Here is a 24567-nt window from a genome sequence, read left to right on the forward strand (position 1 = left end):
CTTAGGAGAATACACAGTGACTCTAGATAAACTCGGGGATGCTATGATTAGTTGAATCAGAACTTGTCAAAGTCACTAAACATTGTTTTGACATGGGTGAGATGAAAAGCCTTGTTTATTTCATTTCACATGGTATCTCTCAGAGGTCATATGTTGCCCACTTAAGGGTGAGCATGGAGCAAGTGGTCAGGATGTTCCCAGGTCTGTGCTTCATTCACCATGTTGTATCTGTGGGCCAGTCCCTGTCGCCAGGCGTCATAAAATCGAGCTCATAGGATAGCAGTACATGTTAAATGGTTTTCAGAAATTGTTTAACTTCCTGCTAGCCTGGACAGGTCCCAGTTAGGAAGCACAGTACCACTTTTCCCAATTAACAGTGCAAATTGTCAAGGGTGCATAGGAATTTGCAATTTGACAAAATCAGTTTTTTGGCAGCAGGGGTAATCAGTCTGTAGCTTCGCAAGTAGTAATCTGTGAGCGAAGTGGCAGGATTTATTTTGAATTACGAAAGGTATGTATGCTATATGAGGGGGACAAATCATTAGGATGATTCTCTCCTTATTCACCCCCCTTCATTAAAAAATAGCTGCTTGATATGGAAGTTGAAATTAGGGGATACACTCGTTGAGTGATCTCCAAAGCTACCCCCTCCCCAATATTCATTTATTTTTCTGTTATATTGCAGTATTCTGACAAGTCCCTGTACACCCAGCTGTGCTTTTACCGGTACATTTTTGATGCGGAGTGTGCACTGGAGAAACTTATTACCGATCATGAGAAAGGTACGTTAAAATACTGTAATTACCTTTGAGTTTAAAGTGGAAATTTGCATCATAAAAGCCAGACCTACTGTGTCAGGGTGTTCATGCAGCATCGCACCACTGTCTCAGAAGCAGGCCATGGGGGCCGTCGTGAGCACAGGCATACCCTGCGTGAGGGGCGGTGGCGTAGGAATCCCCGGCTTTGGCCTCCACAGCCTGCCTCACGTTGTTCTCTATTAAAGCTGGGCTTTGGGGGAGGAACGGTACAGAAAGAACTCTTTAAATGCTATATTTTGAAAATGCTATTTTCTATAGAGTTTAGTAACTGTAATAAAGTAAGAATAGGCAACGTGATCACTGGACCTACAAAAACCAGATATTACCAGAAAAAAATAGACCTGGAGTATGTCTCTGCTGTTCACTAAAAGCCTAGGTTCATTTTGAGAGAGAGAGCTGGGGTGGAGTTCTTTTATTGACTCCATCCTAACAGAGCGTGTAGACACCTCAGCCCAGATGATCAGGCGCTGCCTTGTAAGCCTCACACAAGACTTGCAGGCACTGTGGGGCTTCATGGGCCTGAGAAAAGCTTTGTTACATAACTTAAACTATTTGAAAATGTCATGACAAGTGCATGGGTTTTTTTTCTCCTACATGAAAATCACATTGACAACTTTTCTGTTACCTGTAAAAAATAAAAAAGGTGAGTTTATACATTTTTCTTATTAGTTACCTACAGAGTGTTTATGTTGTTTGTCAGTGCATATCAATTCGACATTTTGTTGGTCGGTGTTAGGCTGGAGACAACCTCAAGGGCATATAGAAACGTACAAATACTTCTGGATTTCCTCACGTAAGAATCCCCATGCCCTTGATTTGGTCTTAAACTCTTTTCAGTTCTAGTCATAATTGACTCCAGTTCTTCCATTTACAAAGATAGGCTAGAATTTTTTTTTTTAATGCCTTGACTTACTTGGTTTTTCTGTCCTTGGATATAAAATACTTTACAACTGATGGAGGAGTTGTTTCAAATATTAGTATCTTGTCTTTAGATGTTCAACAAGAACTTGGGCTATCTCCACAGCATATTTTCAGTGAATTAATAAAATTCATATAGAGAAAAAATTCCTTTAGTCCATGAGTAACTAGGTCTTTGAACTTTCATTCATGACTGGTGGCTAGCCCATGTTTATTTGCGGTATCAACAATAACTGTTTCTCTTTTACCCCCAAGGACCTTTCCTTAAAGGCGTAAAGCATTTAGAGAATTAAGTAGTGACTGATGAGTACATTGTCTGTTTCTGTCGGGTTTGTTACCTCTTTCTGGGTATTAGAACTTGATCCCCCTTTACTTCTTTCTGAATCCAGGTTGTTCCCTAGATGTTCTTAGATACCTAGGGGACAGATTCCTCTTCCAGACATTTCCAAAATTCTTATCTGAAGGGCTGAATGATCAGCAGTTTTCAAAAAGTCCAGTGACTCAGAGACTTGTAGAAGTGATCTGGAAAGTCACTGGAGACTTACCCCAGCTTTTTAGAGAACATCAAGGAGTGTATGCTGCTATCCCGGAAAATAGGAGATAACAGAGTAGTCACTTGGAAGATTCTTGCTTGACAAAAGTGGAGAAGTGTTGATAGAATCTGTACACTCACACTATTTACTCTAGTTCCGTTTCACAAGTTTAAGAATCACGACACTTTTTTTGTCATTTGATTCTAATAAATACACTATCTGGGAGTTCAGGGCCAAAACGGCATGGATTGAATTACTGACTCGTTCTTTTGCATGTCAGAAGCCCAAAGAAAATAAAGCAAAAGAAGGGTACAAAATGGATGTCTGACAGAAAGAACTTCATGGAATGTTTCAAGAGCCTTTTGTTTTATTTATTGAGTGTTAATTAGTGAAACTTCTTCCTTTGATCTTCTGCTTATTTATTATTCCTAAATTGCATTTTTGGAATGAGTGCATTAGCAGAAATTTACTTGGTCTGGACGTTCTCACATCATTTGGTAATGCTAAGTGGTGTTAGGGTATTTGTTAGTGGTGGGATATAAACTGAAACACTGGGTCATGCTTACCCGTGGTCCAAGAGCAGAGGTTTCCTAACAAGGGACATTTGATACACTCTTGCCTACAAGTCACCTGGTGGCATATAGTAGTGCAAGTCTATGGATCCTACACCCAGAAATTCTAGTTCAGAAGGTGTTCGGTAGAGTTTGGGAAGCTCAGCTTTTTAGAAAGTCCCCCCAGACAGTTCTGAACACATGATTTGGATAGTTTCTAAGTACGAGAGAATTGAACACAGGTTGTAATCCATAGGGGACAATTGGAGAACAAGAATATTCTTACAGTCCATAAGTGAACAGTTACAGAGGAAACTCCCATAAGTGTAAATTAATGTAACGTATGTAAAATTCACTTCTCACTTTATAAGTTGGAGTGAAGTGCTCTCTTCTTTCTGATTTGCCATTCAAGGGAGATTTGCTGTTAAAATGAATTGAAAGTCTGTGGGATCCAGAGGGCAAATATATTTATTCAATTTGGACCAAGGCCAGAACACCAATAGATGTTAACATCAAAAGTCCTGTGAAAAATGACAGTCATTACACACAGTTATATTATTGAGAATGGAATCTAAGTATCGTCTGTCAACAAGTGCCCTGAAACTGGCGCGTAAAGTATTTACCATAGACTCTCCTTTACTGTTGATACCTAGCAACATTTCCTTCGCTAGGATAGTTTTACCGTTTCCATTATAAAGCCCATATTTTAAAGGTTGTAACTGGATTGTGGTTTTAATCTGTGTTTGAAACTTGCAATTTGACTTGGAAAAAACCCACAAATTATTGGAAAGAGGTTTATTTTTATGGTGAAAAGTAGCTCTTGTCAAAGCTTTTTCCTGTGCTTTGCTTTTCAAACAAAGGTTTACAGGCCATTAGTCCATAATATGAATTAACCCCATTTGGTATTTTTCCCTTTCCTTTAAGATGGTAAGGGACTCACTTTGGTGAAGTATCCACTTCATATTCACCGTAACTACATAACATTTTTAAAATCTTATTTCTGTGGGACTTCGGCACAAAGTCCAAAGACTTCTGTGGGATTGTAAGTGCTCCAGAATGTACATAGATGGCATAATAGATCCAAAAGAAGTTTTAGAGGAACATAGTGGCAATATATGAAGTAAAAATCCATTTCCATGATGGCAGCACATAATGGTCCCATTTGGCTGCCTCATCCCAGGGGGGCCTTGGCCTGAGTAGGGATAAGTGAACTGTTTGGGGGAGACATGAATCAATTCAAATCTTTGCCCAGTTGTCTAAATTAAGTCTGCTTAAAAAAAGAGGAGGAAAAAGAGTCTCCGACTTTTCTCAACTGAGCCTTTTTTTATTTATTTGGCAACGATAAAAACAGTGTGTATATATTTTCTATTATTTCTTGAGTGCCATCCCAGATGTCAGAAAAACAAAGATGGCCAATGCTCCCTGCCCTGGAGGAGCTTAGAGTCCTTTGCGGACAGAAAGATTCATATACAGTTAAGTGTGATAAACCACTGATCTGGTCAAATTGTTTTGGAAACAAAGAAAGGGATCCACTAACTGCCTTTCTTAATAGACTTTATTTTTTAGAGCAGCTATAGGTTCACAGCAAAGTTGAACAGAAGGTACAGAGATTTCCCATGTACCCCCTGCCCCCACACACGCACAGCCTCCCTCATTATCAGCATCCCCCACCAGAGTGGGGCATTTGATGAACCTACACTGATACATCGTTATCACCCACAGTCCGTGGTTTACCATAGGGTTCACTATGAGACACTGTGTGAGTTTGGACAAATGTATGATGACATTTAACCACCATTACAGTATCATACACAGTAGTTTCACTGCCCTAAAAATCCTCTGTGCTACTCCTAATCACCCCTCCCTCCCCTCAACTCCTGGCAACAACTGAATTTGTTTGTTTGGTTTTTTTTACTGTCTCCATAGTTTTGCCTTTTCCAAAATGTCATGTGATTGGAATCATATAGTATGTGGCTTTTTCAGATTGGCTTCTTTCACTTAGTAAGATGCATTTTAAGTTTCCTCTGTCTTTTCCTGACTTGGTAGCTCATTTCTTTTTAGTGCTAAATAATATTCCATTGTCTGGATGTACCACAGTTTATTTATCAGTTCACCTACTGAGGGACGTCTTGGTAGCTTCCAGATTTCAGCAGTTATGTATAAGCTGCTATAAACATCCATGTACAGGTTTTTGTGCAGACATGTTTTCAACTCCTTTGGGTAAACACCAAGGAATGCAGTTGCTAGATCATTTGATGTGTATTTTTGTAAAAGACTGAAGAACTGACTTCCAAAGTGGCTGTACCACGTTGTTTTCCAGCCAGCAGTGAATGGGTGTTCCTGTTGCTCCACATCCTCCCCCGCGCTTGGTGGTGTCAGTGTTCCCGATTTTAGCCATTCTGATAGTTGTGTAGTGGCATCTCAATGTTGTTTTAACTGGCATTTCCCTGATGGCATATGATGTGGAGCATCTTTTCATATATGCTTATTTGCCATTTGTGTATCTTCTTCGGTGAAGTGTCTTTGGCCCATTTTTTTAATCGGGTTGTTTGTTTTCTTATTTAAGAGTTCTTTGTGTATTTTGGATAACGGTCTTTTATCAGATGTGTCTTTGGCAGATATTTTACCCCAGTCTGTGGCTTGTCTTTTTATTCTTTTGAACACTAATTGCCTTTTCACTTTAGTGTTTGATTTTTCCTTATTCCTAAAAACAAAAACAGAAAAACCACTTTTTTTCTGTTCCTGTTCTCTCTTACCAGATGCTTAGCTCCTGTTCTCTCTTACCAGATGCTTAGCTCCCCTTATTCTGCATCAGCTATTTGTAGTAGGATGGTGTATTAGTCTGCTACGCCTGCCATAACACAGTACCACAGACTGGGTCGCTTCAACAGCAGAATGTATTTCCTGACTGTTCTGGAGGCTAGAAGTCTGAGATCAAGGTATCAGAAGGGTTTCTTCTTCTGAGGCCTCTTTGGCTTGTAGATGGCCATTTTCTCCGTCTTCACATGGTCCTCCCTCTATACCTTTCTGTGTCCCATTTTAACTTAATTACCCCTTTAAAGGCTCTATCTCCAAATATAGTCACATTCTGAGGTACTGGGGGTTAGGACTTCAACCCCTCTTTGATATGACTTTGGAGATGGGGGGGATACAATTCAGCCCATAACACATGGTCGTCTTGGTGAATTTTCTATTAGTCCTGCCAGAATAGGAACACCAGGATTTAGGACTCTGTGTTGAAGAAAGGAATTGGAGCTACGGTATAAATGTTTGCAAAAGGATGGTGCTTTAACTGTGGACTTCTGAAAAGCATCTGTTAGGAAGCCCAGTTTCTCAGTGGAGTCCCTTTAGGCCCAGAAGGACTACTCTTCAGGTCACCCCTATTTCTTTCAAAGGCCCATGGGCGGCCTGAGGGCCACAGCCTACTGGGCAGCCCCTGTCACGGGCTGTGCTCCTCACTCCTCTCAGCATGGTGAAATCTCCCAGCCACTTCCCCTCTCAAGCTTTGTTCTCACTGGCTTGTTTTGCCAGTTTTTTCTTAAACTTTTCTTGTTACCATCACTCTTCTTTTGTCTTTTCTTTATACCTGATGGTAACGTCTGTAGGTATTTGTTGTTTCCGTTAGTGTCACCAGAACTAGGCTGACCCTATGTAAGGTACTTTATAGTTTCCTGTCATCCTTTCATATGTCTCACACAGGTCCTCACAACAGCCCCATGAGGTAGCAGTGGATTGTGCCCCATTATATTGATGAAGAAATTGAATGTAGTATAAGCTTGCTTCCTTTGCATTCCCATAGCACCCTGTGAAATGCCCTTCTTGTAGGACTGGTCCTGAATTGTTTTGACTTTCTCTTCCACTGAGTTCATGGAGGCAAAGGGTTGTACCTTGTTGATCTGTGCTTTGCCTATGGGAGCCAGCTCACTAAATATTTGTTGAATGAATCCTTAGTGCAAAATAAGGTCACACAAGCACTTTGAAGAACTGTGGAGGAGTGAGTCCTAGGAATTAGTTCTGTCCATGAATGGCAGTGTGCCGGAAAGTTCTCCAATCTCCTGTATTGCTCGCATGACTCAGGTGTGCCATAAATTAATGTCAGTAAATTTCCTTGACATTTTCAGGTTTAATATCTGTCATTTCAACTCTTTGCAAGTGATAACTGAAGATGAGTGACGTCGTAGCTCTCATTTTGCTGATGCCAAATTTGAATTGAATCAAAAGAATGTCAGGTCACTTAACTAGTGAGTGAGCCTGGGTGACTGCCCCTCACCCACACTGCCAGAGTCCTGTTCTCTGCTTGCCATCAGCCGAATAGTTACGCTCATGAAGTAGTAATGATTGTATTGCCTTGTGGAAAATAGGGACCCCAAAGAGAGACAACAGCTAGTACTGAAAAGCTAAGGAATCTAAAAAACTGTTTTGGTGGTTTAGTGTTTTGTTTTTTGGTTTTTTGTTGTTGTTGTTTGGTTTGGGGGTTTTTTTTTGGTTTTTGGTTTTTGGGGGGTGTTTTGCCAGAAAATAAGAGTTGTATGGAAAAAAATTATATGCTTTAGTGCATATGGGAATTTGGAGATTTCTGAGGGTTTAAGACAGCTCCCTTTTCAATGTTAAGGATTTCTACTATTCCTAAACTGCGAAAGCGAAAGAGTTGTATCATTGCTAGAAGTGCTGAAATACAAGTAGCAAAGAGCCGCTGGAGTCCTCTCTAAGCCAGTTGACATTCTTAGAATTTACTTTGTTAAAGCCTCACGAGGCATTAAGAAGAAGGCTGTGTCAGACACCCTGTCTGATCCAATTCTTATGGGTTATTCCACTGAATTTTAGAAATGAACCTTTTCTCTGTTTTTAATAAATAATAACAGCATACACAAAACAATTCATACCTACCAAATACATATAAAAGTAAAGGTAGAATTTCACTTAAGTACCAATTTGCTCTTCTTAAAGTTATATTTTTTATAATTGTGAAAAACATTTTCGTTAAAGAAACTGATTTTGAAATGGGCAGTCCATTTTCCTTTTGTTTCATTTTCTTACGAATAAAAAATGATCTGAGGTTTTGGGTTTTTCTTTTTAACTATTTCTTTCATTAGTTTAAGTGAATTTTTATCATGGGAGACTAACGTGGCAGTTCAGAACAATTCATGATTAGGAAGTGATTGTAGAAATACATAAAGAATTTTGATGATAGAAAAAGTGGTTCATATAATCCTGAGCTTTGGGGGAGTGTTGTTATTGTTAGACATTATGTAGTTTCAATCTTTAATGACTTAGAGAAATACTAACAACATAAGGTCAAAGTCCAAAACTTAAGTAACCATTATAATTCTAATTTGTAGTTTATATGCAAGGTGGAAAAATTAGTAAGAAACACTAGAATTGTTTACAGCTGTTACCTGTGGGTGGATTATAGATAATTTTTATTTTCTTCTTTATATGATCTGGGCATGTACTGCTTTTATAACAAGAAACAAATTATAAGAACTGAAATTTTACAAAGAAATGTTTTGTTCAACTTGAAATAATGATTCCAGTAGTTTAGCAGTTGAGGGAAAAAATAACATACAGATGAACCCAGGTCAGCTTTTTTCTCCCTGCATTTTTTTCCAAATCAAACATAATGCCTTGTTACTCAGAGAGTGATCAATATACCAGCAGTGTAGGCATCACCTGGGAACTTGTTAGGAACGCAAAATATCAGATCCTCCCCAGACCTACTGCATCAGTATCTGCATTTTAACAAGATTCCCAGGCGATTCCTGGGCATATTAAAGTTTGAGAAGCACTGATTCAAGACACTCTCCTTAGTAACTAAAGCCTACTTGCATTCTATTCATCCATTGATTGGGGCCATCCTTTTGGCAAAACTTTAAAATGACGAATGGGCAGAACACAGAAGGCCTAGCCAGGTTTCAGGTGGAAGTGGCACGACAGCCTAGTCTTCTGAAATATATTCTGTAATTAAGCTTAAAAATGTAGTAGCCTGAGAAGAGCTAGGAGAGGGGGGAAAAGCAAGAAAGCATGAGTTCCTCCACTTTGTTTCTTCGTAACTAGAAGGAACAACGGAGAAGTAAATTAAGATTTTCAAAATGGCTTTCAGCTTCTCAAGATGAGTGGCTTATAAAAGAGAAAACTGGAATGTAGCTCTATAGCCACTTCATACAAGGGTTACTCTGTATGTGCCCACCAGTCACCACATTCTGGGTCTCATTACAACATTGATTTAGTATGCTTGTAAAGATTTCAAGGCATCGAGCTAGAATTTTTTAGAAATGAAAACAAGCTTCTATTTCTTAATTTTGGAACTACAAAATTTACTTTGGAATTTACTTTTCCTACTGTTGCTGACTTTTCTGTTGTATTTTTATGCTCAGTACAAGAATGACAAAGTTGGTATTTTCCTATGGCAGCCTGGAGCCCCTTCATACTGCTTTGCTTTTCTCTCTGAATACTGCTAGTTTTGTTTCTGTTTTGTTGTTTAACTAAAGACAACTTTACAGTGTGACAGAAGAGAAACTACATTTTCCAGGGAATTGTCACCATAGTTGCTTTGCCCGTAGTGGAGGTGTCTTGTCTCTGTGTATTTTCTGTTATCCTCTTTAGGATAGCGAAAGTTGTATATGACAATATTGCCATGTGTTTGGGCAACAAACTTCCAGATTCTGATAACGTGCCTTTTCTTTAAGCCCATTTCTGTAAATATGCACTCAAGTTTTGCACTTTTATGTAGAAATGGACTCACAAGCATGCTGTGATAACAGATGTGTTACAAGTTTTGTAAAATCCTTCCTAGTATGTCTTTTCAATGAGCAGGTTCCTTGCCCCTTTTGTAGTGCCAAGTACAGCAGCACAAACAAGGGCATTATCTAGGTGATAATGCTGTGGTTGATGGTCTTCATTTGCAAAACATATTGTCATTTTTTGAGTGTTTGAGAGCCGGGAAAACCTGATAAGATTTTTTTCATGTACTTTAAAAAATATATACTTCTATCACCAATGAGGGAAAAAATATTAAATAATTTTCAAGCAGTTAGACCATAATGTGAGCTAATCACTTTATTTTGAAGAAAAGTATTTTTAAACAGTTGAGCTAGTGAATTTACTTTTAAAATGTATTGTGCTTACACAGTAGATGGTTTTATTTCCATGATGTTTTTTACTACATAATTATACATCTTAATTACGTAATTACTATCATAATTATTATGTAATTGCATGTACTTCCACTAATTACAAAATCAGGAAGTGTAATTATCTAGTAAAAACTTTATGAAATTTCATGCACTAAAAATTACTTAAAAGGCTATCTATTCCAGTGGTCTACTGGAAGGCTTTCCGTGGTTAGTCTTAGTCCTGACTTTAGTTTAGAACTTGAACCCAAAGGCCAGGAGAAGAAGGACAGTTACAAACAGACTAACACTAAACTGCGTATTGCAATATAGGTTAGATGGCCTTTGTTCCTTATGAGTTAAAGCCAGGGTGCGTTTGAATTTCTTTGTGTTTATGGAAATGTGGTAAGAGTAATATCTTATATTTGAGGTAGCATCACAAAAACTGTCAATGAAAAGGACAGTTCTTAGGAAAGAATTAGTTAATAGAATTGACAATCAAGCCATTAACGTTACAGAACAGCCAGGCCCTCTATACTTCTGTAATGTGAATGGCTTATTTAGCTATCTCTGTCTTTAAAATAATAATAATAATAGTAGTAGTAGTAATATTATTATTATTATTATTTAAAATTCTGTTTCTTTAGTTTGAAGAGGGCTTTTCCCCCCCAGTTTGTGTTTATATTTACCAAGATGGGAACAAACATATCAAAAGAGCATAATCCTTTTCTACTATTACTTGATGTCAAAAGGAGCTTTTGAGACATAAACATACACGCACAAACATGTAACATCAGACCCTAAAGACAGAAGGTTTAATTCAATAAAGCTATGATGTCTTTACCATTCAAAACGACATACAAATTGCACAGTGAAACAATAGTCATAACAGCAAATTAGATATGACATCTAAATTACACTACAAAGAGAAATCCCAGAACCATTTTTGGTCTGTAGGAGTCTATTTTAGCCCAGGTTTAAAACCCAGTCTAGAGACTGCTTTATTGCCTAAGTAGGGTAAAGTTGTAGAAAACTAATTAGAGGTTGGTTGAATTAATTGCAGATTAATTAGGAGGAAAAGGCTTATAAGACTCGTGGCCGAGAAGAGAGTAGATCCTGTAACTATCAAGATAGAATGTACTCTAAGTTTCAGGAATATTAAATTATCGATATTTGTGTAACATGTATAATAATCTGTTATAACATGACCTAAATAAAGCACTTGGGTTAGATATAGTTACACTAAAATTTCTTCCCCTCAAAATTAGTGCTTTTCGCTAGAAGTGTATTGAATCAACCACGTAAAATATATAACAGTTACTTCTTTTAAAAATGCAGCCGTAAACCTTAAAAGGTCTGTAGTCTTAAAAGCATGTGACATTCCCTTTTTTTGTTGTTGTTGTTGTTGTTCTTAAATCTTTCTAAAGAAGCACGCTTTGTGGTTTTATCAGTTATTGACTTTGTGACTTTTTAATACCAGCTAAAATTTGTAATAAATGTGACCTTAAACAAAAAAGTCAGTGAAAGAAATGAAAACACCAGCCCCGTTTGCTTCAAGCAAATTAGAGGGTTTATAGTCATCCAGAATTATTTCCTGCTCTCAGAGATATTTGGGATTTAAACAGGTTCAGTCTGACTCTGGTTTTTTTTCTCTAGTAGTTTGGGATTATTTTTAAATTGCATATTCTTTTCCTCTTGGGAATCTTTGCCCATTTACTTAGGCCAGAATTTAATGTCTCCATCATTTCTTATTTGCCTTAACTCTGTCGTGATAATGTTTCTTTTCAGAAATGTTTATGCTCCTTTTATGTTTATGAGAGACAGCACTTGCCTCTCATGCATCTTCTTCATCTTGTTTTTGTTTGTTGTTGTTGTTGTTGTTTTTACCAATTGCATGTGCCGTATCTGAATAGCCTCTAATGGTTAAGAGTTAAGTGTTTTTGCTTAGTCCTCACCTTTCCGATTACAGTGCAGATTTAATTTTTAACCTGACTTAATGTTTAAACTGACTGGGTTTTTTTGTTTGGTTTTAATTTGCTTTGCTTTCTTGCTTTTCATAGAAATTGGCATATGTTTTCATTATCCTCTGTAATTCTTTAAATTTTTCATAATTCTCTAAGGGCTTAAGCCGTAACTTTTGAAGTTTGTGTCCCTGTGATATCTCCAGTTACTCAGTAGCCCCAGGCCCAGATGTGGTGTTGATTTGCACATGATTAGTCAGTGTCCATTTATTATTTTATGCTACTGCACTATCATGTCCATATAATAAACACTATCTCTCATACAGGAAGAAAACCCATCATCAATCGGACTCATTCTTAGAGTAGTTCTTTTTATAGTTGTCATGAATTTATTCAGACCCGTCAGTATTCTCTTCCTTGTGGCCAGCGGGACAGTAACCAGATGGAATTAGTAGTCGGTCATGGAGTTCAATTGAATTAACATTGATTGCATTCTCCCCATGTAAAGGCCCTGGGAAACCTGTTAGCCTTAGCACCGTCCCTTAGAGCTTAAGGCTTAAATCAGCTGTGCTCACAAAAAGATAGGTTTGCAGACTAATTTTAGACACCGATTTACTTTTCTTGTTTTAAGAAATTATTATAAAACCCAACTCACAAATAAGATCACCAAACCAGGTCTGTGTGTAAGTCTGGTTTTATCTGTTTCTCCTTGCTTCACACCCCGCCCCCCAAAATTCATTCAATGAGTGTTTGCTGAGTCTCTGCCTTGTGTGATATGTAAAGGGCCCAAGTATAATCAAGAGCTGGGTCCTTTTTTAGAGGTGATAATATTTCTGATCATTTTCTTATTCACGAATTCACCCTCTAAGCACCTACTTTTTATAGGACTTTATATTTTATGGAGAACATTCACATCTATTATCTTTTACGTTTCCCATTAGATAAAATAGTTGACATTTTTTCAGATGAAAAAACAACCTGAAAGAGATGAAACGACCCTCCTGAGGTAGCAAAGCTGCATGGTGTGAGAGCCCAGCCTTCTTTCCACTGTGTCACAGCTGCCCTGCTCTTAATCTAGTAGGGAAACTTCGACCTGAAGGCAAATAACTCTTAACACAAGGGGATGGCATGAAGTGCTGTGGGATCTCCGCATTTAAGTCCGGGAAGGGTTCCCAGTGGAGATGGAACCTGAATTGGGCCTTGAAGAAAAGATGAGATTTTAATCGGCACAGGTGCTGGCGTGAAGTTTGAGACTAAGTTTTGTCTTTCCCACTATTCTTTAAGTGCTCTATTGTCTATTGCTGATCTAGCTTTTATAAATCAAAGAACCTTATTTGACAAATGCATGGTGATTTTTAAAACACTTTTGAATTGGAGGTTTAGTCAAAAAGCACTTATTAAGAGGGTAGTCTATGCGAAGCTTTAAACCCAAGACTGGAAGCTGGAAAGCTGTTCGCTCTTCACTCCACACTGTAACCAGTGGTGCTGCTTTGAAAGAAGTTGATTCCATCCTGCAAGATACATCTGTCAGAAGTGTATCAAAGTGTTTTCCTATCTTAAATAATTTAACTCAGATATAATAATGTAAGTATTTTGACATGAAAATGTTACATACTGTGATATATCCACTTATCTTAAAACAGACATCTTTAACTTTAAAAGAAAGAAGTATGGTAAGACAAAACAAAACAGAAATAGGAATTAAAAGAGATGAATGACAGACGGAATTAGTTTTATTTAGAAGATAAAAATAAAATCCTATTAGCATTATGACCAGAGAATGTAAAAATGTTTTACTTGAAGCATGATTAATTTTTTAAACTATCATCATGATGGAAGTTTCGACATATGTAGGACCTGTTTATGGAGTAAATGTTTACTGCTAAAATTATCCCTATGTTTTATTGATTATTATGTATTGTCTTGCCCCCAAAAAAGTAGATGCTAAAAGTCAGTGAAATCCAAGATAAAAGGGAGGGTCTAAATCGAGCCTGTCTTCAGGAAATTATCCAACAGAGCACACATTGGTCTCTCTTAGTAAAGGCTTTATCACTTTTAACAAATGTGCCACAGGAAATTTATTAGTATGCTACAAAGAAATTTTCAAAATAATTAAGGCTAAACTACACTTGTCAAAATAAATGAATGAAATACAATTTTAAATCATCTTTCTTCACTTATTGCTCATTTGCATAATTCAGTAACTTACACAGGAGTCTTTCAGTTATTGGTGTGAATTAGCAAGGTTCTGCTATTCCTTGTTGTACGAGCGGGAATTATGCTACCATGTAATTAACTATTCCAGACATGGACTAACGGGAAATACCAAAGGGCACAGCAAAATCTAAAGAGACAAGGCAGGGAATCTGAAGACAAGAGACAATCAAAGACACCCAACAAACTCAAGCTGGTAGACCACAGGGAATTTTGAATGAAGCCTCTTAATTTATTTTGAGAATAAGGAATCAGTAGTATGAGAGAAATCTCAACAAGATTAGCTGACTAAGCCCACTTAAAAAAAATATCTCTATAGTGCATGGTGTGCCAGGTTAACCACTCCTGTTTGTTAGTCTGTATACAGCTCAACAAATAGCCGGCAAAGCCTTTCATGGGTATATAGTGGCTTTCCATTGAGGTTTTCACTCTTTGAAGGAGGTCGTTTATACCAATGAGATCTGTAGATGCAAATTGCTTTCGCTATATGTGAGGGGTCATTCCTTTCACAGCAGACTTGCTCATCTCTTTTATAGAGGTTTTGTTATTTTTCTACTGCTCCCAAAGGAATGATGGGAATCACGCGCCCCCCCCAACCCCCCATCTAACTTAGCATCCAGATCTTTTCCTTCCAGCTCTGTGAAACTTTTGTGTGCTGATCTTTGGGAACAAAACAAGCTGTTGGCAGCAGCCCTTAGCGCTGAATCAGGAAACTTTTTTCCTTCTTTCAACCTGAAATATCATTTTTAGATTTGCCTCTCTTTTTCACCTAATTCTTTTTTTTTAAAATAAATTTATTTATTTTATTTATTTATTTTTGGCTGCATTGGGTCTCCGTTGCTGTGCGCAGGCTTTCTCTAGTTGCGGCGAGCGGGGGCTACTCTTCATTGTGGTGTGCGAGCTTCTCACTGCGGTGGCTTCTCTTGTTGCGGAGCACGGACTCTAGGCGCACGGGCTTCAGTAGTTGTGGCACGTGGGCTCAGTAGCTGTGGCTCGCGGGCTCTAGAGCGCAGGCTCGGTAGTTGTGGCACATGGGCTTAGTTGCTCCGTGGCATGTGGGATCTTCCCTGACCAGGGCTCAAACCCGTGTCCCCTGCATTGGCAGGTGGATTCCTAACCACTGTGCCACCAGGGAAGCCCTCACCTAATTCTAAGAGAATTTCTTGCTCATTGCAGCAGTGTGTCACTGTAACATGCTAGGGCATGTGGGAAATTCTTGGAAGCCATGTCCTGAAAATGTCATTTTTAGTTTGGCTCCCAGATGATGTAAGCTCATTGGAACTAGAGGAGCAGAGAAGTGAAGGGATCTATTTTAAGGGTTAGCTATGGAAACCTAACTTCTGATCCCATTACTGAAGTGGAGGGAAAGATAACATTTGTCTTTCTCCTAAGCTTTTAAGAATCATACAGACAATCATAGGTTTTAGTCTATAATGTTCAGGAGTCTTAGGGAGAAGGGTTTCAGGCACACTGTGGGAGCACTCTGTAAATATTTGTTGTTTCTTCCTTCCTTCCTTCCTTCCTTCCTTCCTTCCTTCCTTCCTTCTGCTAGCATTTTTTGAGCACCAAGGGCACTGACCTAGGCTCCTGAAAGGCAGTATAAGGTAGTGATTAAAAGCCTGCTCTCTGGAGCCAGAATGGCCAGTTCAAGTTTTGGCTTTCCACCTCTTGCTAGATAAGTAACTTTGGGGCATGTGACTTACCCCGTGCACCTTCCCTGTACAGCTGGGAGGAATATAGGGCCTGCCTCGTAGGGTTCAAATTAAATGGGATAATATGGAAGCAGGGTGATATGTAAAATGCCTAGAATAGTGCCAGGCACGTAGTAAACATGCAATAAATGTCAGTTGGTTTTATTATTTCGGAGAATAACACTTTATCCAAACCACTGTGATAGTCCTTAGTATTACTGTTACTCTATCTGAGTTGGTTTCTGTAGCCTCTCATTGACCATGTTTTTTGTTTATATTTGTATTCCCAGCATCTGGCACAACACTGCAACTGGATGGTTGCAGTATGAAAAAGGCATGGTTCCTACTCTCAAGGAGCTTAAAATCAATCGTGATAACTGTCATTTAATTCTGTCAGTACTAATAGCAGAGGTTGAACCACAAATAATCCACAAATCATTTTCATGTTGTTTACATATGTCCCTTATCGGTAATAACTGTTGCCTGTTTCCTAGGGAGGGTAAAAAATAGTTGTACTTGTGTGCAGAAATTTGGCCAAACCCAAGTTCCCTAATCATATACTTTAGCACATTACTTCTTAACAACCAGGGTGTATCTTTTACACTTTTTAAAATAACAGGTGCCCAGTTGCCACCGCCAGGTATCTGGTTCAGTAGGTCTGGGGTGGGGCCCCAGTGGCTGTGTATTTTAAAAAGCTCCACAGTGACTCTGATGCACACCTACAGTATTGAGAATCTCAGAATTAGTGAAACTCTTCAAACTTTAATATTGCTTCATGTCAAATATGCATTAAGTATGACTTTGATATAGAAAGGGAGATTGGTTGGTATCTAGATAACAATTTAAATAGACAGTAGAAAGGAAAATGAAGTCAAACACATGAATTATTTCTTCGATAAGGGAATCATTTATGGTGCTATATGAGCTAATATAGCATTCAAGAATAAAGCGAAGGAGAAAAAATGGGCTAGGGAAAGTAAGCTGGAAGAAACTGGTTTTTGGTAACGAGAGAAGATGAAATAAATGCATTTCAGCAAAATTGGCAATAAGAGCACTTGTTATTTTCAACATTAACTTACATCATGAAAGTAGGAAAGGGCCACCGTGGATGGTGGGGAATCCTCAAAGAGACTAGACGGGTGACTGGGAAGTATCGAGGTAGCAGCTATCCCAACCCTGGCATTTAGGCGTCTCCATAGTTGGGATTTCTGGGACCTTTCCCACCTCCTGTAGTCTTCTCCTTACCGCTGGGCCCAGCTGGCAGGGTCTAGGGTGGGGCCCCAGTGGCTGTGTATTTTAAAAAGCTCCTCTGTCCTAGGAGATCAGCCCTTTGCAGTTTCACATTGCTGCCTGTCACCCAAACGAGCTGGGACCAGGTGGTAGTCCTGGAGGCATTGGAAGGACATGTCTGGGCACCATGGTCATAGTTGGGCTTACCTTGGGTCTCCCGGCAGGACAAATAGCTTGGTTAGCCCCATTTCCCAGCACTGGGGTCTTGGAGCTAGAAAAGAGTCTCCGATGAGCCTTATCTCAGGCTGTTGGTTTCAGATCACCCCCCTTTTGCCTAAAAGGATTGAGACAGCACCTCCGGGGCACCTGCAGATTAGACCCCTCCCTGGGCGGGCCTTGACTCCACCATGGCTACCTCCACCTGCTCATGGGTTTCCCCTGCCTGCATCGCCCACCCCAATCCCGTCTCTCCCTGGTGGTATTCTGCTTATCCTTTAAGGCCTCCCAGCTAAAAATGATCTCTTTGTCCTCCAAACTCGTGCAGCTCTTAAGCACTGCCCCTCATGCATTATAACTCTTTGAGGATGGGGACCATTCTTGAGATGTTACTGTGTGTCTGGTTGCAACTTACACCTGATAGGCACCTAATAAATAGTATGTGAAATTGTTTTCTACAGTACTTTAGCGTAGAAGCATAATACTTTGTTTCTTATAGAATACGTTAATGTTTATAGCATACTTTTCTGACTCCCTCCTCTCTTCTCTCTTTGCCATCGTACCCTCCAACTGTACGATAAAACTTTTTCCATCCGTGTATATCTATACGTTCATCAGACGTTTAGCCCATGCCCTCTCCTCACTCCACATGGACTTGATTTCCCACCCAAATCTACCTACTTTCTGATAATTCCTAATAGAGTTGGGCTGTGATTCTATGCACCTCAGGAGATGGCATAAATTCCAGGCTAGAAATTTCTTTGTTCGAACCTTTAGGTTATATAAATCAAATGGACGCCCTACTCTATTAGTAGAATGAATCAAAAAGTCCAAAGATGGACTTCACATGAGGACCATCTCTGCCCAGACCCACTCCTTGCCCTCCAGAACCTGTATACAGATCATAGCAGCTGGCCATTTTGCTTGTGGGTTTTTCTAGTGGTTCACAGCTCTAGCTCTTTAATGACCTTGCCATCTTTGAATTTCTCTGAGCACTCAAAATTTGTTATTTGGCTTTACCAGTTTTTATGACATCTCGGTATGCCTGGAGGCCATCTCTGGACAGCTGCCTGAAGGTGGGGAGATGGGGGTGGCTGAGAGGCTTGTAGTCTGCTCTGTTCTTGTCTCCCTGTGGGACCCTCACTGGAGTGGCAGGCAGGCACACATCTTAATGGCACTGTTAGTTTGTAAACACTACTGTTATTAATAGGCTGGGGCAGGAGGGGGGGATGTAGTAAGCCCACATGAAATGTGGAGATAACCTATGTCTTGGGTGTAACCTGCAGGACACACTCTAAGAGAGTAATCATTGCACAGTATAATTGCAAGAGAATGAACAAGTTAGAAAATCTATTCCTGGTTTGCCGCTGACTCACTTTGTGGCATGGGCAAACCATTATTACCCTTTGATTTAGTTGCCTTATTTGTTCAAAGAAGGAAAAATAACATGTGTTTAAAAAGAGTAATTCCTCTGGAAGGAGGTCTGTAAGTGCAAAGTACTATTGTTCTTTTTATTATTATTATTAGTGTTCTGGTATGATTTAGTTTTACGCCGTGTAGTCCACAGATGTTTCAGTGGTTCTCATTGATGAATTACAAAATACTTCTATGTCATTCTGTTTCATCACACTGATAACAGTTTAGCACATCTTTGTTTTAACCCCAAAGTATATATCCAAAACAGATCTCATTAATAAAATACAATTACCAAATTAAATATATCTACACTACTTTCTTTTTTTTTTTAACCTCCTTAAAAACATGGTTACCAACAACTACTAAGTAAGACCTTTAATTACTGCCAATCTTCTCTTGAAAGTAACGGTGCTTATCTTGAGTACTTCGAACTGTAAGTGGTATTCAGTACACAGTGGGGTTGTAATGCGATTATGAAGTGTACCAAGTTAGTGATAAATAAGCATGATAAACCATATATTTGTATTAGAAACAATATTTGAATTATCAACTGAATAAAAAGGCTGCAACTGCTGGTTCCTTGGGGTGGGTATATGATAACAATAAAATACAGTTAAGTACACTTGGAATAAAAAATTGTGTATGCTTCCATATATAGTACAGAAAGAAACCTTTTTAAATTTAATGGGCTTTTGAGTGTGCAGTATTTAAATTACTGGGAGAATTAAAAGATTTGCTTTGCTTTCTGGCAGTAAGCTTTCCAAATTAGGAATTTTTTTTAATATCTCAACTCATTCATCAGTAGAGACCTATGGCTTTTATATAAAGCATTATGGTTCTTTCCCAGATTTCCAGTAATTTTCCAGTGGAGTAGCAATGTAAAAAGAAAAATATTTTCTTTAATTACAGTAAAATGTGTAATTTTCTGTATCAGTTTCTTTTTTTCTTCTTTTCTGGGAATTTGGTTCAAGAGGACATAAATTCTTTATTTTCTAAATTTGGGTCATTTATTATCTTAAAGCATTTAAAGCCCATGTGTGTTTTTTAAGTATTATATTTTAGTAACGTAGAAATAACTTTAATACTGGGGAGTGGTAATCTGTATAAAATAAATAACACTGTGAATTTCATTTCTGTTTCACCATGAGGTACAGTGAGGAATAAATTGTGTGCATTTGTTTTTTTTTTTGTTTTTTAATATTTAATTATTTATTCATTTATGGCTGTGTTGAGTCTTCGTTTCCGTGCGAGGGCCTTCTCCAGTTGTGGCAAGCGGGGACCACTCTTCATCGCGGTGCGCGGGCCTCTCACCATCGCGGCCTCTCTTGTTGCATGCGGAGCACAGGCTCCAGACGCGCAGGCTCAGTAATTGTGGCTCACGGGCTTAGTTGCTCTGCTGCATGTGGGATCCCCCCAGACCAGGGCTCGAACCCGTGTCCCCTGCACTGGCAGGCAGACTCTCAACCACTGCGCCACCAGGGAAGCCCGTGTGCATTTGTTTGTAAGAGTGTCCTGAGGCATGGGACCATGAATGGAGAAGGAAGTGTAGCTGCCATGTGAAACCAGAGGTCACAGAGTAGCAGCTGTGGGCCGCATATGACCTCTAAGTATGTTTAAATTTGCCTGAAGAATATTTACCATTTTTAATTAGTTGCTAATATTTTTTTTTTAACTGGAGATTTAATATAAAAAGCCAAATTTCTGGGTTTCTTTCAAAAATCAGTGTCTGGCTACACTAGGTCAGCTTTCCTGAATGGCAACAATTGGCTGGAGCCAAGTAGCAGCTAAAGCAGTTGAGACAGAACTTGAGTTCTCCAGTTTGACAGCCACTGCCCTGCTTCAGCCCCCTTCGTTCATTTCTCTTACTCATGTGGCTACTTTAGGCATTTGTTTGCTAAAAATATCTGGAAGTGTGCTTTCTTCCTTTTTTTTTAACCAAAAAAAAAAAAAAAAGGGAGGAGGAAGGGAAGGGGCCATTAGCCATAAAAGTTGGGATTTAAACAGTAAAAAATATCCAACTCACATTAAAAACACAAAAAAGATGAAAGTCACCTTCATAAAGTACAAAGCACATAAAAATATACAACTTCCTAGTAGCTAACCTTTTTTATGGCAACTCTGATCCTCGCAGCGTCCCAGGGAGTTAAGATAACAATTACATACTACTCAATCCACGAAGGAGAAAACCAAGTATTAGTGAAGCTCATTAATTTGTCCGGGTTCACAGGTGCTAAGTGGAGCAGCTGAGGTATGACCCAGCTTCAGATGGTAGTCTAGAGTAGCGCTGGGCAGTAGAATTTTTTGCAGTGACAGAAACGTTCTGTATCTGTGCTGTCTGCTGCGGTAACCTCTAGCCACATGTGGCTGTTGAAAACTTGAATGTGGCTAGTGTGACCGAGGAACTGAATTTTTAATTATTTAAATTGAAATAGTCACATGTGGTTAGTGACTGCCTTGTTGGGCAGTGCAGGAATCTAGAGCTCTTTTTTTTTTTTTTCCTTCACCACATGGTCTCTGTATTGAACAGTCTTACACTGTTTAATAAAATTCATCAAAAGGTTTCTGTAAGGTTTTCTCGAGTTACTTACCCAGTGGCAAGTATCCATTCTGCCAGGAGTTTAAGATACGTTGAATATTTTCTGTATCTGCATAGATTTCTCTGCATGAAGGCTTCATCATACACAGTAGTGTTCTTTGTAACAAAGTTGGAGGTCCTAGTGGTAAGGTTCTTATATACAGAATCTCCGAAGATTCCTAGCCCAGATAAAGAACATAATTGGAGGTATGTTTTGACATCGGAAATGTATAGATGACCAGGACAGTCTACTTCCCTAGTCTTCTTTATGATCAAGGGTACTAGGTCTGTTACAGAATCGTGAAAGAAAATGAACAATCTTTGATGGTTAGCTGGTTTGAATTGGGTCACAGTGACTTTTAGAAAGGTGGCCATTAGCTAACTTCTCTGTCAATAAACATATATCATTAAATCTAAAATGGCATCGAGGGGCTTCCCTGGTGGCGCAGTGGTTAAGAATCCACCTGCCAATTCAGGGGACACGGGTTCGAGCCCTGGTCTGGGAAGATCCCATATGCCACGGAGCAACTAAGCCCGTGTGCCACAACTACCGAGCCTGCACTCTAGAGCCCACGAGCCACAGCTTCTGAGCCCGCACCACAACTGTTGAAGCCCACGTGCCTAGAGCCCGTGCTCCGCAACAAGAGAAGCCACCGCAATGAGAAGCCCGCACACTGCAACGAAGAGTAGCCCCCGCTCACCACAACTAGAGAAAGCCCGCGCGCAGCAACGAAGACCCAACGCAGCCGAAGATAAATAAAATTTAAAAATAATAAATAAAATGGCATCGATTTAGGACACATCCTGATTTTGAAGATGTTAAAACATGGGGGAGGGGATTCATCTCAGAATGGGTGAAATATAGTTTGTCAATGGGCTTCATCTCGGTTTGGTCAGCCTATAACCAGGGACAGCATTGAGATGCATATGTCAACTTTGCCCTGTAGTTAATTAAACCCTTCACTTGGGCTGTCCTCTCACACACTACCTTATGTTGGTCCTGACTAATTAACAAAGACTTTCAGGTGGTTAGGAGTGGGTTTAAGCTCTTGCTCAGTAACAATTTGATCACTATATTCACTTTCTTTAAAAATCCCCCTGCCCCATAAATGCAGCCGAAGATGTTTTATTATCATAAATAGTACCAGAACAAGCTTAACCAATCACCTTCTAGCACAGGGGCAACTCTAACTCTGTAGCACTCCTTTTCAGAATACCACATGCTGTAGTTCATATTATCACATTAGCTATCCAAATGCACCATTTGTTTTTAAATACTGGGGTGTTTACCTGAAAATTTCCTCTTTTCATCTTCCTGCCCCACTTCACCGATACATTGTCACTGCAGTGACAAGTTTATTTATGTGCCTTAATATCTTCACTTTATGTTATTTTTAAAGTATATTCATATGTCTCCATGGCAGTGTTCTTGAGCATCTTAAGATATTAGTTATTATGGAGTAGGTTCATATTATTCATTTTTCGTGATGCTCTCTCGAGTCTTGCCTTTATTCAGACTTTGAAATATTTCAACACTTCTAAACTCCTGCCTTAAAATTTCTGTACCAGTCTTACTCTGGAAACTGAGCATGTCCTACTGAAATCTTAACAGCTCTTATAAGAAATTTGGGAGTTTGAATCAACAAAAACAGAAGCATTTTTTGCCCACAAAGGAGTCTGACACCTAATGGTTACCATTTCATACACTGCTGTGAAAAGTTCCCAGATACAAGCCATTCAGAGTTCACACATACAAAATTCATGCATGAGTTAATGAATATCATTCATTATGTACTAACAAGGAATCCTAAGTGCTTTGATAAATGTATTCGTTTGAACCATATAAAATTGCTGATGTTTGACCTTTTTTAAAAAAAAAAATTAATAGCTACTTTATTTATTTATTTTTGGCTGTGTTGGGTCTTCGTTTCGTGCGAGGACTTTCTCTAGTTGCGGCAAGCGGGGGCCACTCTTCATCGCGGTGCGGGGGCCGCTCTTCATCGCAGTGTGCGGGCCTTTCACTATCGCGGCCCCTCCCGTTGCGGGGCACAGGCTCCAGACGCACAGGCTCAGTAGTTGTGGCTCACGGGCCCAGTTGCTCTGCGGCATGTGGGATCTTCCCAGACCAGGGCTCGAACCCGTGTCCCCTGCATTAGCAGGCAGATTCTCAACCACTGCGCCGCCAGGGAAGCCCACTGACCATTTTTGACCTACCAAAAAAAGCAACCTCACATGATCCATTCTAATACAGGTTCGGACCAGACTAGTTTATATAAACTGCTTTCTCTACTTTTGCTGTTTTCTCTTTTTATTTTTTTCAATTAGTACTTTTAACACAACGACCTTCTCCTTGCTACTACCCTTTTGTATTTCTCAATTAATAATATTTTTTCTAGTGCTCTTCCCTTCTCAAATAATTCCCCAAACCAAGTCTCAGAATTACTGGCACAAAGAGGTCTGGTTACATAGTACCTCCAGGATGCAATCAGTACTTAACTGCTTCAAGTGTTTGACCCGTTTTGAGAATTTCATTATCCTAAAAGGTTGGTGTCATTGAATATGTTTACTGCCCAATAAGCCACCATAGTTCCTTCCTTCTCAAATGAAAAAAGCAGAAGGAAAAATGCTACATTTTTTTTGTTCAGTGCTGATAGAGGCCATGCTGTGGGATATCTTTGTTATGACATGATTTGGCTAAAGCATCTCTGGAGAATAAAATTAACAAGTATCCTTTGTTACATTCACCTTTTATTCAACTGAATGTAAATTAATAAATCACTGTAGTTTTTGAATAGTATTTTGTCTTTGGGTCTTTGTCTCAAAAAAGAAATGGGATGGGGACTTCCCTGGCAGTCCAGTGGTTAAGACTCTGCACTTCCACTGCAGGGGGCATGGATTCAATCCCTGGTCGGGGAACTAAGATCCCACATGCCACGTGGTGTGCCCGAAAAAAAAAAAAAATACACTCATTATTGAAAATTTAAAAAAAAAAAGAAATGGGATGTATGTTATGTATGGGATGTATGTTATATTTTATTAGAAGTTTATTAGAGACATCAACCATCACTTGGTCTGAAACTCTAGAAATCGTACATTCGTATTTCTATCCATTTGTATTTGCAGTTTCCTAGTTTCCAGGGGTATATAATGACTGTTCATATTTTCAAACTCAACCGTATTTTTGTTATTAATTTGCTGTTTTTATTTAAAGAGGATTTGTCAGTAGTAGTTTGTAATGTCAAATAAATAAAAAATAAAAATATTTAAATCCCTTATTGAACAGTTCGACTCTTTACATGTGGCTATGCTACTCTTTGCAATAATCTGCTAGATAG

General features: G+C 39.1%; 1 protein-coding gene across 2 annotated transcripts in view; it reads left to right on the forward strand.

Moving 5' to 3' along the window:
* Positions 1-24567, forward strand: part of POLA1 (DNA polymerase alpha 1, catalytic subunit) — a 292537-nt gene that overhangs the window by 227794 nt on the left and 40176 nt on the right. For both annotated transcript variants that reach the window (XM_059910859.1, XM_059910860.1), the window contains one exon: positions 686-782. In XM_059910859.1, the coding sequence (XP_059766842.1) occupies positions 686-782 (97 nt within the window). The remainder of the gene's footprint in view (positions 1-685; positions 783-24567) is intronic.

This window comes from Balaenoptera ricei, chromosome X (assembly GCF_028023285.1).
Source record: "Balaenoptera ricei isolate mBalRic1 chromosome X, mBalRic1.hap2, whole genome shotgun sequence".
NCBI classification, from domain to species: domain Eukaryota; kingdom Metazoa; phylum Chordata; class Mammalia; order Artiodactyla; family Balaenopteridae; genus Balaenoptera; species Balaenoptera ricei.